Consider the following 14461-nt stretch of genomic DNA (forward strand, 5'->3'; position numbering starts at 1 on the left):
GCAAAATATGATATGAAACCAGAACCACATGCTCTACAAATCTATTAGTAAGATTTAAGAAAGTTATCAGTAAGACCAACAGAGGATGTGGATGTTTTTTAGGTAAGTATCTAATAACATGCCTGAGACAGTGAAGTAAAGCTGTTTAATTACCAAGAGTTGTTCAGTTGTAGTTTCTAAATCCTGGGCTTTATTCTGTGCCCAGGAAGTCTTAAAGAACTACTGAGTATGTCTCACTTAGGTAAACAGCCCAGCCACCAGAAAGGTGGCAATTAATGATACATTAGGTTACTACACTTGAATTTCAAAAGCTGTTTTTCTGTTACGGTTGTTACTGAAATTAGAGAGGCAAAAATAACACATCACATCTTGAAGGCAGCAGCTCAAAGAATTTTGAGTAAATGGCTCGGAAAACTTGAAAAGAATGGATTATGAACTAGAGGGAAAAATGAAATTAGTCACCTGTTACTTAAATATACAAGTTGTTTGCACTGATTTAATTATTTAACTGACATTTTTAAAATGTTTTTCTTACAGAACACGGAGAGCATCCTTTAGCTCAAAGGATGACAAAAGGGAAGACAAGACACCTTATCAGCTTGTCAAGAAATTACAGAAAAAAATCAAGCAATTTGAGGAACAGTTTGAAAAAGAGAAAAACAGCAAGGTAAGTTAGCAGTTCTGTTTTCACTGGGGGTGAAGGACTGCATGGCAGGCCTAAGTGATTATTCCAGAGCCAGAGGAGGGCAGAGGGACATTTATGCACTGAGATTAAGGAGAGTCCACATGTGGAAAAGTAGAAGTGTTTTACCACTCTCTGGTTCAACTTCTGATATTGCTTCAGTTTTATTTTCACAAGTGTTTTCCCTTCTGTTGGCACTGAGATCTGACCTGATACTGAGTGACATCCACGTAACTGGTCACATTCACTGTCACAAATATTAGCAAATCTTGAAAGAAGTGTTTATAAACAAGATTGAGTGTATTTGGTTTAAAATGTAGTTTATTTGTATTTTTGCAGCCCTCCTATAGTGATATTGCAGCCAATCCAAAAGTTTTGAAGTGGATGACTGAACTTACCAAATTGAGAAAGCAAATAAAAGGTAAGAGATGCTGCAGTTCCTGTTTTTTTACAAACACAGATAATCTGTATGACTGAAGCAGCTAAGTCATTCAGTAAAATTCCACAGGACACTAAAAAACGTTTCATTTCTACCTTCTGAACTATCCAAAAATCAAATTATTCTCGTGGCTTTGGCTCATTAGGAGAGAAGCTTTGCCTTTGCAAATGGCTGTGTTTGCAGTTAAACGAACCAAGAGTGTTTTATTTCTTTTAAACCTTTGCATTGAGCAATTTTTTTTTTCTCCTTTCCAGATGCAAAGCAGAGGAGCACAGAAGGAGAATTCATCCCTCAACCACGTCCACGAAGTAACACTCTTCCAAAAAGCTTTGGTTCCTCTCTTGACCAAGAGGATGAAGAAAATGAGGATGAGATGCGGGTTGTGCAGAAGGAGAAGAAGCCCACCAAGGAGGCCACACTGGAACTCATCTTGAAAAGGTTGAAGGAAAAACGAGTGGAGAGATGTTTGCCAGAAGATATAAAAGTAAGCAGAAGGTTGTGGTTATGGATAGGCTGTTTCCAAGAGAATAAGAGAGGGAAATAGAGCACTGTCAGATACCATTTTATCAGCAAAATGATGCCTCTCTCTAGCAGCCCTTGGCCAGACCATCCTATCTTAGGCTCTGTGGGGAAATTATCAAGATAAACCACATTTTCCTTGCTCACTCTTTATCAAAATATTCCCAAGTATGTGTTGACAATATTTTAGGTGGATGAAGGTGGGATGTACAGGATTAACTAAGCTAAGTTGAACTAAGGCATCTGTGTAGCTGGTAATGTAAAAAAAAAAGCAGTTCAAGTGACTTGTGTTTGATTACATGTTAATTATTCTTGATAGAAAATGACAAAGGACCATTTGGTAGAAGAGAAAACATCTCTCCAGAAAAGCCTCTTGTATTACGAAAGCCAACATGGACGGCCGGTAATACTTTGGTTTTACTTCCACCTCTCTTATTGTGTGTGTAGACAACAGTAACTCTTGGGCAGTGCTTAAGACCAGAATTTAATGCTGGTGTGGGGGTTTGTTCTTCTTTTTCCTTCTCCAAAACACAAAGGTATCTATTGGCCTCCATGTTGGCATCCGAGGAGCTTACTGCATTGACTTCTAAAAAAAAAAAAGAAAAAAGTATGTATTAACAGGCCCCTTCTTCACAAATCAGCAGCTTATTGGAGTTTGCAAAGTGGTTGGTGTTATTTGATGCCTTATATGTCTGTGAGGCAAAGAGAAGTGTTAAAAATAAACAGGATTATTGAATTTCCTGGGGAAAGGCCGGGATTGTTTTTCTGGATTTCACAAAAACAGAAATGAAAAGGCAGTTCCCACCCCCCTCTCTACAGTTTCATCTTTTTCTTTATTCCCTTGTCATTTCTGTAGAACCATCATCATTGCCAGGCACACATTTTTTTCCCCTCAGTTCTTGCTCCCTTTTTTGCCTCTTTTCCATGGGTATTTAAAACCAGGGTTTGCTTCTTCTGAAGCTCCCCTGAATTTTAGGAAGTGTTTCAACCATTTTCCTGAAAAATACAAGTGAGAAAAGAGAGAATGAAAAAGCACTCCCTTATTCCCATTTATATTTGCATCAACCCCATTCCATACACCCAGTTTGAGGTAGTTTTGTGTTCCTGTTTGGAATGGATGTGGCCTGGCAGGAGAAGCACACTGCTTTGTGTTTGCTTGTCTGTAATTTAGTGACTGGTATAATTAATTCTGTGGTTTCTCTGCCTTTAGGTTACTAGAGAAGAAAGACATATTGTGAAGCCACTTTATGACAGATACAGACTTGTAAAACAAATGTTAACTAGAGCAAGCATTACTCCTATTCTTGTGAGTAAAACAAATGCTATTTCTGTTTATTTTCCCGCTCCTGAACTGCTAGGCTGCCTTTAGAAGAGCCAGTAACAACAGTGTTCCCTAGAACATCTTTCTTGTGGAAGATACAAGCCCATGTTGTCATTGTACCTGAGGCTTTTGATTTCCTGCTGAGAACAGAGCAGTTCCAAGCTGGTTGTGACCTTGATGGCTCCTGGGAAGTAAATGGTTCTCGGTGGCACTGAGTGAGCTGTGCTAACTCGCCGTGGCTGAGGCATTCCCAAGTCCCTGTGCTAGCTGTGGATGCACAGCACATACTGTACTTTCAGTCCTGCCCAGAATAGTAACAGCAGTTGCAGTGCAGGTTGCTGTCAGCAGAGGTGTGAGTGACAGGGTGGCCATCAGAACCATTTCATTCCTTCATGCTTCCCCAGAGCGAGACGTGTTAGCAGCGCCTGCAGCATCTGTACCACCCCCGTGCTTTTTCATTGTGTTTTCCCTTCATTTCCTTCTGAACTGCAGTGCTCTCTCTTCTTTTCTTTCCTCTCTCTCTCTGGTCTTGCAAGAGATGAGGAAGAAAAGTTTTCATACCGTGCAAGGAAATGGATGTAAATTGTTTATGGTACCTGGAAACCAGCCTGGGAGTGACAGCTGGCTTTGTTCTGCCAGAGCTTGCAAACCTTGCACACTGACCCAGACTTGCAGAATCCCCGTTTTGATGTTGGCTGTTGACCCTTTTGGGAGGAAGGGAACTGCACAGCTGGTGTGAGACAATCTCTTTGCATACGTGGTTCTCTGTACGTAGCTGGGCTTACTCAGCAGGATCTTAATCTGCTGTTTACGTTGTCACTGGCAGTTCTTGGTCTCCCCTCTAAGCCAAGTACATTGAGATAAAGGGATCAGCTCGAGACCTTGCCTTTCTTGCACATAATTTTTTTTTTTTTGGTGGCTACTTTTAAAGAAAAACATGATTTGCATCACAGTCATATTTAAGTCAAAGGGCTTTTATCTCAGTGTCCCTTTTTGAACTCCACAAACAGAGGTTGCTCTTAAACACTGACACGTTTCTCAGTGACTGGTGAGTCAGATTTTTGGTGGGGCTCTTGACCCAGCTCTTGAGATAAAGCTCTTGAGCTTTATCTCACCTCTCACCTCAAAACTCTGACTCTCTTGAGCTGAGATGCATTTTACATTCTGGGTAGCCTTATGACTGTATCATAGTTGTTCTTTTTTTTTTTGCTGTGAAATAAAGGGGTGGGTGATAGCCCACCAGAAGGATTTTAAATTCATAAGAGATATGGGGAGCTCTGTCATTTCCAAGGGTTGTTCAGTGGTAGTTCTAGGCAGGTGTATTCAGTGCCAGGTATTTCAAGAAGGGGTTTTTTGGTTTATGTGACAGTTGATTCTGTGAGATATCTCATATGGTGTCACAATTCCACAGCACTGAAGGATGTGTGGAAACATCCAGAGAAGCAGGAAACCCTTTTTGACAGGTCATTGTCTGTGTGTGGCTTTTATGTTCCACCTCAGAGTGGTCTGGAAAAACAACCTAACAGTATTTATTCCCAATCTATGCCTGGCAGGAGATAAAAACCAGCTCTGGCCTTGAGTAACTTGAGGTTTGATTTGGGTGGAACAAGAGTAAATATGGAATTCAGAAATACCATTGTGCTTTATGAATCTTCTACAAAACATGGAGAGAGCCAAGTGCTTTTTATTTTAAGTCCAAGAAGAGTATTAGATAATAAACTACAACATTTACTCCTGTGTCAAGGATACCTTGGGCATCTGAGCTTTCTGGGTTATGTGATTATTTTATTTGTGCTTTGTAAGTATGTTTGCAGTCTTATTCATCTGAAAGGTGAAATACCTTTAGGTATTGGGTCACTTGAACAGAATTCTGACTTCAAAGAGCTTTTGATGTCTAATTGCACATAATGAAGCAAACTTCCATTTTTGCAGGGGTCACCATCCACCAAGAGGCGAGGGCAAATGTTACAGCCCATTATTGAAGGTGAAACTGCCCATTTTTTTGAAGAAATTAAGGTATGTCCAGTGCTCTTTTAAAAAATACTGTCCCAGCACTTGTAATAGGAAACTGGAGCACATCATGTTTATGTTGAATTTCTGCTTTGACCTTCAGGAAGAAGAGGAGGAAAGTGATGGTTTGTCTGCAGACCTGAGCGATATCTTAAAAACTGCTGCCCAAACCCAGCCTGTTCTAAGCCCAGTTGAAAACTCTGAGTCTGATGTTGAAGATGGTCAAGAGAAGCTGACCCGGGACCTGAGGCTGTCCAGCACCCGTGCTGCTTCCATGTATGGAGGATTTCATTTGGGGAGCTGCAATTACTGCACTTGCAGTCATGACACCCAGTCCTTGATGTTGGGTGGAAGGGAGTGACAGGTTCAGGAAATGTTTGGACTGGCAGAGTGTTCTTTGCTCTGACGTGTCTAACTAAGATCTTTCTGTATTCAGTGAATTGTTTAGTGTCTTCTAAACCTTCCTCAGCCTTGAGCTGTGTAGACAGCAGAACATTTTACCCCTTCAGTAACTGCTGGTTAATGGCAGTTTGATCTCAGTATTTCACCAGCAGACAGACAGCACGTTCCTTATGAGCCAGACACATGAATTATTAGCTCAGCTAGCTCAGCTGTTTCTCAGGAGTTTAAATTCTATTGTGTGGCCAACAACACAATATTTTTCTTTTTCTCTTGCAACTTTTAGGCCTGAATTATTGGAGCAACTGTGGAAAGCCAGAGCTGAGAAAAAGAAGCTACGTAAGACCTTACGAGAATTCGAAGAGGAGTTTTATCAGCAGAATGGAAGGTTTGTTTAGCACTGAACCAGATGCTGGGCAGCAGCCTCAGGATGCAGCCAAGGATTTTTTTTAACTTTCTTTATGGATGTTGCCAAATGGAATCTGATCTGTTTTGATCTCTGCTATGAATAATCTCCTGAAGGAGATAACTTTAGGTATTTATAACAGTGGAGGAAGCCTGCTCTTAGATTTTGCTTCCTCTGTTGCAGTCTGTAAAGCATAGTAATCAAAATGGAAGAAGTGAAGTTTTTCCATTTAAAAGAATTTAGCATTTAAAAATACTTATTAAAAGGTATATTTTTATATTAACCCCCTTATCCCTCTTTTTTAACACAGGGCAGGGAAATTTGTCCATTTTTCCCTTGTTCCAGTAGGTCAGTCCTGACAGTGGCTATTTGCTTTACCAATAAAGAGTTATATAATTTTTATTCTCCTCTGTACTGCTTAGTTACTTTAGGCCTCTTATTTGAATATATGTTGTCATGAATTGGATTGAACTGCTGGCCACTGTATTTTTGAGGTGTCTCACTTCATGGACAAAACTAAAACACTCCTAAGAGGTCAGTCCCTTGACTGGCAGATGTTCTCACTTGACTGTCCTTTCTCCTGTATTTCTCCTAAACTACAAACTGCTGGATCACTGGTCACACAAATTCCAGTTATGTGGCTTCACTGTGCACTTACTGAATTTGGCACATAGCTCCTTTTGACTTCTATGGCAAATAATGAGGTTAATAAGATTATTAGATTAATTCATTATGCTCCAGTCTTAAATAAGAATAATTCCCCGCTACCAGTTTGTGGGTCATTCTACATAGACTAAATATGACTTCAATTTATTTGTATTTTTCTGGAATCTGTACACAGGATCTCAAATAAAAAGTCTTTCTATCCTGTTAAAAAAATCCCCAAAAGAGCTTTAGACAGCAATTAACACACAGTGCTGCAGCACTTGTGCTGAATAAAAGCTGCTGGGTTCACAATTCAGTTCAGTTTTAGCTACAATGAACTAAAATATATTTTAGCGCCTGTTATTGGCGAACAAGCTGCCTCAAAAATGTTTTCATTTCATGACAAAGATGCTTTTGTGTCTGACTTGCTGCAGGGTGGAGGCTTTGGCTGAAATCCTGATGTGCTCCTTTTTGCAGGAACGTGCAGAAAGAAGATCGGGCCCCGATGCTTGATGAGTACAGGGAGTACAAGAAAATCAAAGCCAAGCTGAGGCTCTTGGAAGTCCTTATCAGCAAACAAGATTCTTCAAAATCCATTTAAATTCTCTTCCTCCAACCTGTCGAGTAACGTGGTGTTTCCATATTCTCCCCCTGTACTTGTTGGGTGCTCGTTGGTTCATGTGTCATGCACTGTTGAAAGAATCCAGTTTGTGCACTTTATTGTGGTGCCACTAGGACATGTTTGAAGGGTAAGCAGGTCCTGTCTAGAGAGCAAGTTAAGGTTTCTGAGACTGCTCTATCCAACTTTAGCAAACACAAAGTTTCCATCAAGGTTTTGTATTCCAGATGCATCCATCTTGTTCCAAAACAACCATAGCTTTTTTTTTTCTTTTTTTTCTTTTTTTTTTATTTTTTACTTTAGCATTCAAGAACTTTGAGACTTTGGTTTACTACCAACTTTTTGCATTATTGAAGAAATTATTAATACCATAATGCTACACCGAACTACTCCTCTTGCCTATTGTTTTTTATTATGGGGGGGTGGGGAAATCAGCAAATTAAAGGTACAGCTCTTATTCCTGGAACACTTAAACAGACTGAAATTCCTTTCAAAGGACTGCTGTGGAACAGCTCTAGTTTTTGATACTCTAAATTGCACCTATTCACAGTAATAATTAACGTCAATGGATTTTGCTCATTTAGCGGTCACGTTTCCTCCTCGATAAACGGTGGACAAACCAGAAAGTGACCTTTGCTTTAGTGGCTTTTAAAACTTGGAAAACTGAACAGTTCAATCACATGCTGCCTACAGGACTTATGTTACTGGTGTTCCTTTGATCTCTATTTTTTTTTTTTTTTGGGGGTGGTTGTTGTTTATCACCCACCCGGTGGTGACGTAGTGTTTTGGCTGAATTGGATAACGCACCTCCGCTCTCGGAAGATTTGAGGAAGGAACACAGTGAACACTTGGGTTGTACGGGAAATCTGATGGCACTCAGACTGGTGTGTAGCTCCAGCAGAAAGGAGCTGGCTTAGGACAGTTCAAAAATCCCACTGTACCTGAACTAAGTGTGGTGTCAAGGGCTAAAACCAGCGCAGTTAACGCACGCCACGGGCCGGGCGTCGCTTGGGAGTTGCAGAGATTACTGCTGTTTATCACGGGGTTTGCTTCACAGTTGGAGAATAAAAAACGAGTTACCTAACCCTTACCATGTAAGCAACGCAGTTTATGGGCCTTGCATGATTTAGCTTCAAGAGTTGAAATTAAATAACCTTTTTGAGTCTCCCATCTGCTGTGCTGAATGATGATTTAGCTACCGGCTTTACGCTCCGCACACGCCGCCGTCTCTGAGCTGGCAAAATCCAAATGTTCATTTCAGCTGGTGCTTTCTCAAGGTTTTTTTTTTGTTTGGTTTGTTTTGTTGTTGGTTTTTTTTTTCTTCTTCTTCAGTGTATCGGTTTGATTGTGGCCACGTTTTTGCATGCACCTCCTCTCACTGCATGTTTTTATGACTGGCTGGTATCAACATAGCTACGAATTCACTCTCTGCTTTATGAAAGACCAAAAATGAACTTTCTCAAGAAATGGCTCGCATGTAACCTCAGAGACTTGCTGTTCTGTCATGAAGCATATTGAAATAGGCTGCAAGTAGGATTTTTTTAGTGCTCAGATTTCATTTGTGTACTGTAGAATACTCCTTGGTTTGTTTTACTCTGCTTGTAGGCATGTAATTCTGGAATTCAGAAAAAGAAAAAAGCACTAAAACTATTGAGCACTGGTGGTATGCCTTTTCTCTTTTTCTTTCTTTTTTTTTTTTTTTTTTTTTTTTTTTCTTTTTTAACCTGCAAAGTGATCTGGGACCTTAGAGAATTATGAGGTTAAACTAGTCTTGAGACCATTTACCAATTTTACTCAGTTCCATTGTGCAATGTACACTTCAGTTCCTTTTCTATCAGTCTGCAGACACGGGTGTATCCAAACATTGAAACTAATGTGTACTGTATAGTGTTGTACATGAATGTTTGTGTTTTATATACCACATGCAAAATGTCAATATGCACTATTTAAATGTTTTAAATAATATATTCCTCCTTTATAATGCTTAAATCTATATGATTCCAATATTTTTATAAGTGAGTGAGTGATCAGACTGGTTCCAATTCAGAATTAACAGCTGCTTTGTGTTTGTTATGCAGTGTTTGGCTGTTTATTCAGTATAGTAGCTAAGCATGGCAACAGTTAATGCTGAGTGTGTTTTGTGCCATCCTTGTTGAGCAATAAATAAATGGTAGAACTAGGCATTTTGTGATATAACAGTTTTACTTTGGTAAAAGCAAAACCTATATATCTATATGGATATATAGATATGAAATATATATAACTGAACCAGATATAATTGCATTGCTATGTCTGGTGCTCATTGTATAGACTTTTATAATAAAAGTACCTTAACCTTTATTGTCATATATCTTTGTTTCTCATCATGCTTTCTCCTCCACTGCCATCTGCCCTGGCAGTTGGGCTCCTGGTGCCCTGTGGGCTTCAGTTCCTGCTGGGAACGATGCAGGAGAAACTGGGAATTTTGCTCCTTCCTGCCCCACCAGCTGCAGTTGGGGAGTAGATGGGGCTGAGAGCTGAATCAGCCATTACTGGGCTAATTAATTCACCTTCTGCTGAGCATTTTGATTGTGTCTCTGTATCCATAATGATCTCCCAGCCTTGAAATCAGTACCACAGCAATTCCTGCTGTTTGTGGCCAGAAAACACTCACTGCACACACCAGAGAGTGCTTTTCCTCTCAACCAGACACTTTATTTCGTAGCAGATGGTTTGTTATGTATGAAAAGTGTTCAAAGGTCCTTCAAACTGACTCTTGTGTTGAATTCTGTGAGAATCCACCTTTTTTCAGCCTTGAGGCCTGTCAGGGGATGAAGAACTGGAGGTGAAGACTCTGCTTGGGGATGTGTGGCACTGCAGGTAAATGGGAATAAGGAAATAGCAGCAAGCTGAGGGAGCAAGTGAGGGGAGGAGATGGAAGGCAGCCTTGGGCATGTTCTTTGGGGTGGGACAGAATAACCTGCCCTCTGTTCATATGGCCTTTCTCTGAAGATAAGGGGGAAAAACAAATTCTAAGGATGTTTGACTTGAAGAATGAACAAGGTTGCTACAGATCTGTTCTGCAATTCCCCATTTTTCCTTAATTCCATTACTGTTCAGAGAAGCTTCATGTGGATCAGGATGCTAATGAGAAAACAACATTCCCTCAAATAGTGGTGTAGTGGGAACTGCTGCAAATCCATGTGCATTGAACTAAGAAGGATTTAATGAGGAAAATAACCCTGTTGGACACTGTTAGTCAAGATGGGGGAGAATCACGTGTTTGAGGGTGCCAAAGGCTCAGTGATACTGGAACAAATCTTTTTTCCCTGAAGAACCAGTTCTGAGATGGTGCAAATCCAGAGTATTCCAAGCTTGAGCTCTTCAAACAGGTTTGCCTGAGCCACTGGGTCACTGCAGGGCACATGGGTGGGAGAGGTTGAGGGTGGCCTGAAAGCTCTTTTGGGAAGTTCTGGGTGAGGAACTGTCCGTCTGAAGATTTTGAGGCTCTTGGGAGGAGAGGGGCTGGCAGGAGGAGGAAAGGTTGGACATGCCTGAGGTGCCACACACCTGCTATTGAGTAATCAAACACATCATCAGTGATCTCTGTTTTCTGGGATGAGTGTCCTGGGGTACTGCATGGCAACCACAGCCCTCTGGAAGGGAAGGAAAGAGGGGTTTTATTTTAAACTGGTGCCTTTAGGAATGAGTGGGTGGCTTGGCTTGGCTTGGCTTGGCTTGACCTGGCCAGGAGACCAAAGTACAGGATCAGTGAGCCCTGACAGGGGTGCCATTTGTTGCTGGGCTGGAAAAATCCTCCTGGATCCCCTGGAATGCCTGTCTGCTCCTTTCTCTATGACTCTACCCCTCCAACTGGGATTTGGCACAAGGAGATCAGATACTGTGATAGTGCTCTGCAGGACCTGGGCTTTGAAACAGAAGTCCCTGGAGGATTTATCCAGGATTTAGGATGCTCTGGGGGCTGTGTGTCGTGCACAGGCCGAGCTGTGCAGCAGCAGAATCCCCAGGACAGGGACTGTGGGGTGCAGGGGGTGCTGAACCCCGGGGGTTTCTCATAGCACCTTATCCCTCTGGCAACGGGTAGAGATGGATTTAGGAATAAAAGGGATGTTCTGGGAATTCCGACAGGCTCAAGGGTGAGGCGAAGCGCCCTCTGGTGCCGCCAGCTGGCACCGCCTGGTCCAAGGAAAAGGGATTTGGGATTTCTCCTGAAAGCGTAATTATTCTTTTTTCCCTCTGAAGGTGACAGGTGGGACTGTGTGTGGATGGAGGGATCATTGGCTATGGAGAGGAAGGTTTGGAGCACTCCCAGGGTGCTGCCAGTGCTCGGGGTGTGCTCTCCTGGTCACACAGCTGTGTCTCACAGCAGCCCCAAAACAAGGCAGAGCCATAAATGTCATCCAGGCATTTGCAGGGCTGGGCAGTTCTGAGAGAAAAAAGCAGCGCCAGAAATGTTCAGAGAGAAGACTCAGAACCAGCAGTGTTTTATACCTGTATTAACAGCCCTGCCTGGAGCATCCTTCCCCTCGTGCATGCTTGCCAGCATTTCCCTGAGCTCTGCTTTAGTGATACTGGTTCCCAAAGGAGCTGTGAGCCTGCAGGGATCAGAACACCCAAACACAGCCACGAAGCCTCGAGGTGGCACTGCCCTTAAAACTTGCATTTGCAACCTTCCTGTGCTCATCCATCAGCTGCCAAGGGGCTGAGTCCTGAAATGCTTCACAAGCACAAGGTCTTACAGTCCCTGTCCCCCTCTCTGGGCAGCCACAAGATCTGCTGAAAGAGTGGCAATATTTTAAATTCTTGTCCCACCTTGAATAATTTCCTTGCAAGTTCCTCTACTAAATTCTTCCCTCTCTGAGGGCAGCTGTTGTCAGCCAGTATAAAAACACTTAAAACATCTCAAAATCACTGACTTTGTGCAGATCTTCTGTCTCTCAGGTTGTCACTGGTGAGGGTTTCAGCTATGGCTGCAGCTGCCTGGGAGTGGGAAGAACATGTGCAAGAACAGACTCCCACACCCTTTCTGCTGGAATTCTGCAGTGGAGCCGGAGCTCTGAGCTGTGACTGAGTTCTTTCCCTCCCCTGTAGCTTTGATAACTCCAAATGACTCTATTCAACACCAGAGGGATTTAAAAAAACCCACCCAGATGAAGCCAACACAGCTGACAGGGGCACAATCTCTCCTGCAGGAAAAGACATGGGCAGCTTTGTGGAGAAAAGGGTTCTCCCTCTGATTAAATGTGGATTTTCCTTCTGGCCCTCACAAAAGGTCAGGATACAGAAATACACATTTCTTTCCAGAGCCAAGAGGGATGGCAGGCATTGTTGTGCAGTGGTGTTTACAGCCAGCCTGGGGGCTTCTCCCTTTCTTCTTGGAGAAGTAATTTCGTAAAAAAATATGTTGGAGAAGTTCTTGCACAGACTTACTCCAGCTACAGAACTACCAGAGAGTGCTGGAAACCTCTTTGTAAAGCAAAGGGAAGCTGCAGGAATCTTTCTTCTTGCTGCAGATGCACCCTGTGACCCAACAGATTGCTGTGAAACTCGTTTGTTTTTCAGACATCTGTTTCTGTTTAACATTTGGGTAAATTCCCAGCTCCCAACTTTATACCAGTGCTAAAGCTCACTGGTCTCACCCTGCTGTTCACTGTGTGACCTGGGCCTGAGCAAGCTTCCATTTGGCTTTTTGGGCATAATTAGTGATTTTTCTTCATTTATCACCCTAGCTTTTATTATTGCTGTGATGTTAAAAATAGTATCATTTGGAGAAACAGTTTTTGGAAGTGACAGTGAGGACAACTGTGACTCCTTTTGTCTTCTTCAACTTCTGAAATGCAGTCAGCAATTTCTAAGAACACAGGAAAGAATAAAACCCACCTTACCCTTAGCACTGGTTTGGCCCCAAGAGGACCTGGTTAGGAACAAAGGTAGACTCTCATTTTAGAGAAGTTTTCACTCTCTGCCCAGAGATCAGCAAATCTATTTACAGGTAAGAATGCCATTAAATTGGATGTCCTTTCATGGAGCCACTCTGAATGGAGTTCAGGCACGTTCTGCCTTCCTCTGCAGTTAAAAAGTTTTCATAAGGAGGTAATTTTAAGCTCTTCTGGAATCTTATAAACAGGATTCTCCCTTTTACCTTCACCTTTGCAATTCACCCATGATAAGGCAGAGGTGAACATTTATGCTGTGCTTAAGAACACTGATTCCTGAGTGCAAAGGAAGGAGAAAGCAGCACTGCCCTGCCCTGCAGGGCTCAGGGCTACAACAAACAGGGTGGGTGATGAGCAGGGAGGACACAGAGCCAGTGGACAGCAAGGCCTGTGTGCTGAGCCAGGGTGGGAGGTGTGGGAGGAGCTGAGGGCACCCCCAGGGGCAGGGAAAAAATAGGGGACTGGTATTTCCATCCCTTTAAATCAGCTCAGCCCTAATTTTTCCAATATTGCTAATAATAAGGACTAACAATCCAGTCTTTGACCTTGCAAAAGGCTATGAAATTATTTCAACAGCAACCAGTGTACAGATCAGACACCAACTATAGCCCAAAAAAAAAAATTGAAAGGATGGATCTGAGTCTGCTCCCTGCATTGCCTGAATTTCTGCATTTTTAAGGAATTACTGTCTTGCCAGCTGCTACCTGAGAAAAGTGGCTGAATGTGCCTGAGGTGACCAGCCTTCCCTTGTGTCTTCATGGAAGCATCATACCCTGTAAATTGGATTTCACATGTGGTAAAGGTAAGAGCTCCCCTGATTATCCAGAAGGGGTTCATGGAGATGAAATACAAATACATGTGTGGTTAATGCAGCTCGGGTTCCTTCACTGAGCCAGCTGTTCTGCCTGAGAAACAACAACCTCTCCTCACTCTCCTGCTTTGATTTAGGGGAGGTGAAGATTCATCCTCCACTGCTGGACCAGCCCACAGATCCCCAGTTCCTTGGGGATAACAAGGCTGAGGTGTGGGAATGGGAAAACAAAGCAGCTCAGCTTATGGAACCTGAACTGAAGTAAGCTTGAACTTTTATTTTATACAATCCTTGTTAGTTGTTGTGCTCTTCTGCATTCACAACTTAAGCCAGACCTTGGAATAACACTTTTCTTTCCATGAAGCACTCACTTAAGATATTCCCATTTCTCTTAATTACTCAGTACGTTCACAAAACAACAACTGCTTGTGCATCTGGATTCCACCCAGCATGGGCCAGACAGTTTGTTACTTTAATACCTTATTCCACTGCCTGAAATGAAATATCTCTGGTTTACATAGTTCATTGTTATTGGGGCATGTTCACGTGTTCTTTTGTTGTGTTGTAGCAGTGCTAAATGAAGTGTGTGAAGCAGGCCTTTGGCTCGGATTCCAGAGTGTTTTTAGCATGATTCCAATTTATAAACATGTGATTTAAACTTCAGGCCTCCCGTA

At 42.3% G+C, this 14461-nt stretch overlaps 1 protein-coding gene across 7 annotated transcripts in view; it reads left to right on the forward strand.

Moving 5' to 3' along the window:
* The window catches only part of FAM13B (family with sequence similarity 13 member B), a 44002-nt gene extending 34614 nt beyond the window's left edge, over positions 1-9388 (forward strand). For 4 of the 7 annotated variants that reach the window (XM_050311894.1, XM_050311896.1, XM_050311898.1 and 1 more), the window contains 9 exons: positions 538-667; positions 1022-1103; positions 1376-1605; positions 1960-2043; positions 2851-2946; positions 4894-4977; positions 5075-5247; positions 5657-5758; positions 6899-9388. In XM_050311894.1, the coding sequence (XP_050167851.1) occupies positions 538-667; positions 1022-1103; positions 1376-1605; positions 1960-2043; positions 2851-2946; positions 4894-4977; positions 5075-5247; positions 5657-5758; positions 6899-7022 (1105 nt within the window). In that variant the 3' untranslated portion in view covers positions 7023-9388. The remainder of the gene's footprint in view (positions 1-537; positions 668-1021; positions 1104-1375; positions 1606-1959; positions 2044-2850; positions 2947-4893; positions 4978-5074; positions 5248-5656; positions 5759-6898) is intronic. The other 3 variants (XM_050311900.1, XM_050311901.1, XM_050311899.1) reach the window with 2 other exon arrangements.
* Positions 9389-14461: the final 5073 nt, after the last annotated feature.

Source organism: Myiozetetes cayanensis, unplaced genomic scaffold (genome assembly GCF_022539395.1).
Source record: "Myiozetetes cayanensis isolate MyiCay16 unplaced genomic scaffold, myiCay2020 scf17, whole genome shotgun sequence".
Taxonomy (NCBI): Eukaryota; Metazoa; Chordata; class Aves; order Passeriformes; family Tyrannidae; genus Myiozetetes; species Myiozetetes cayanensis.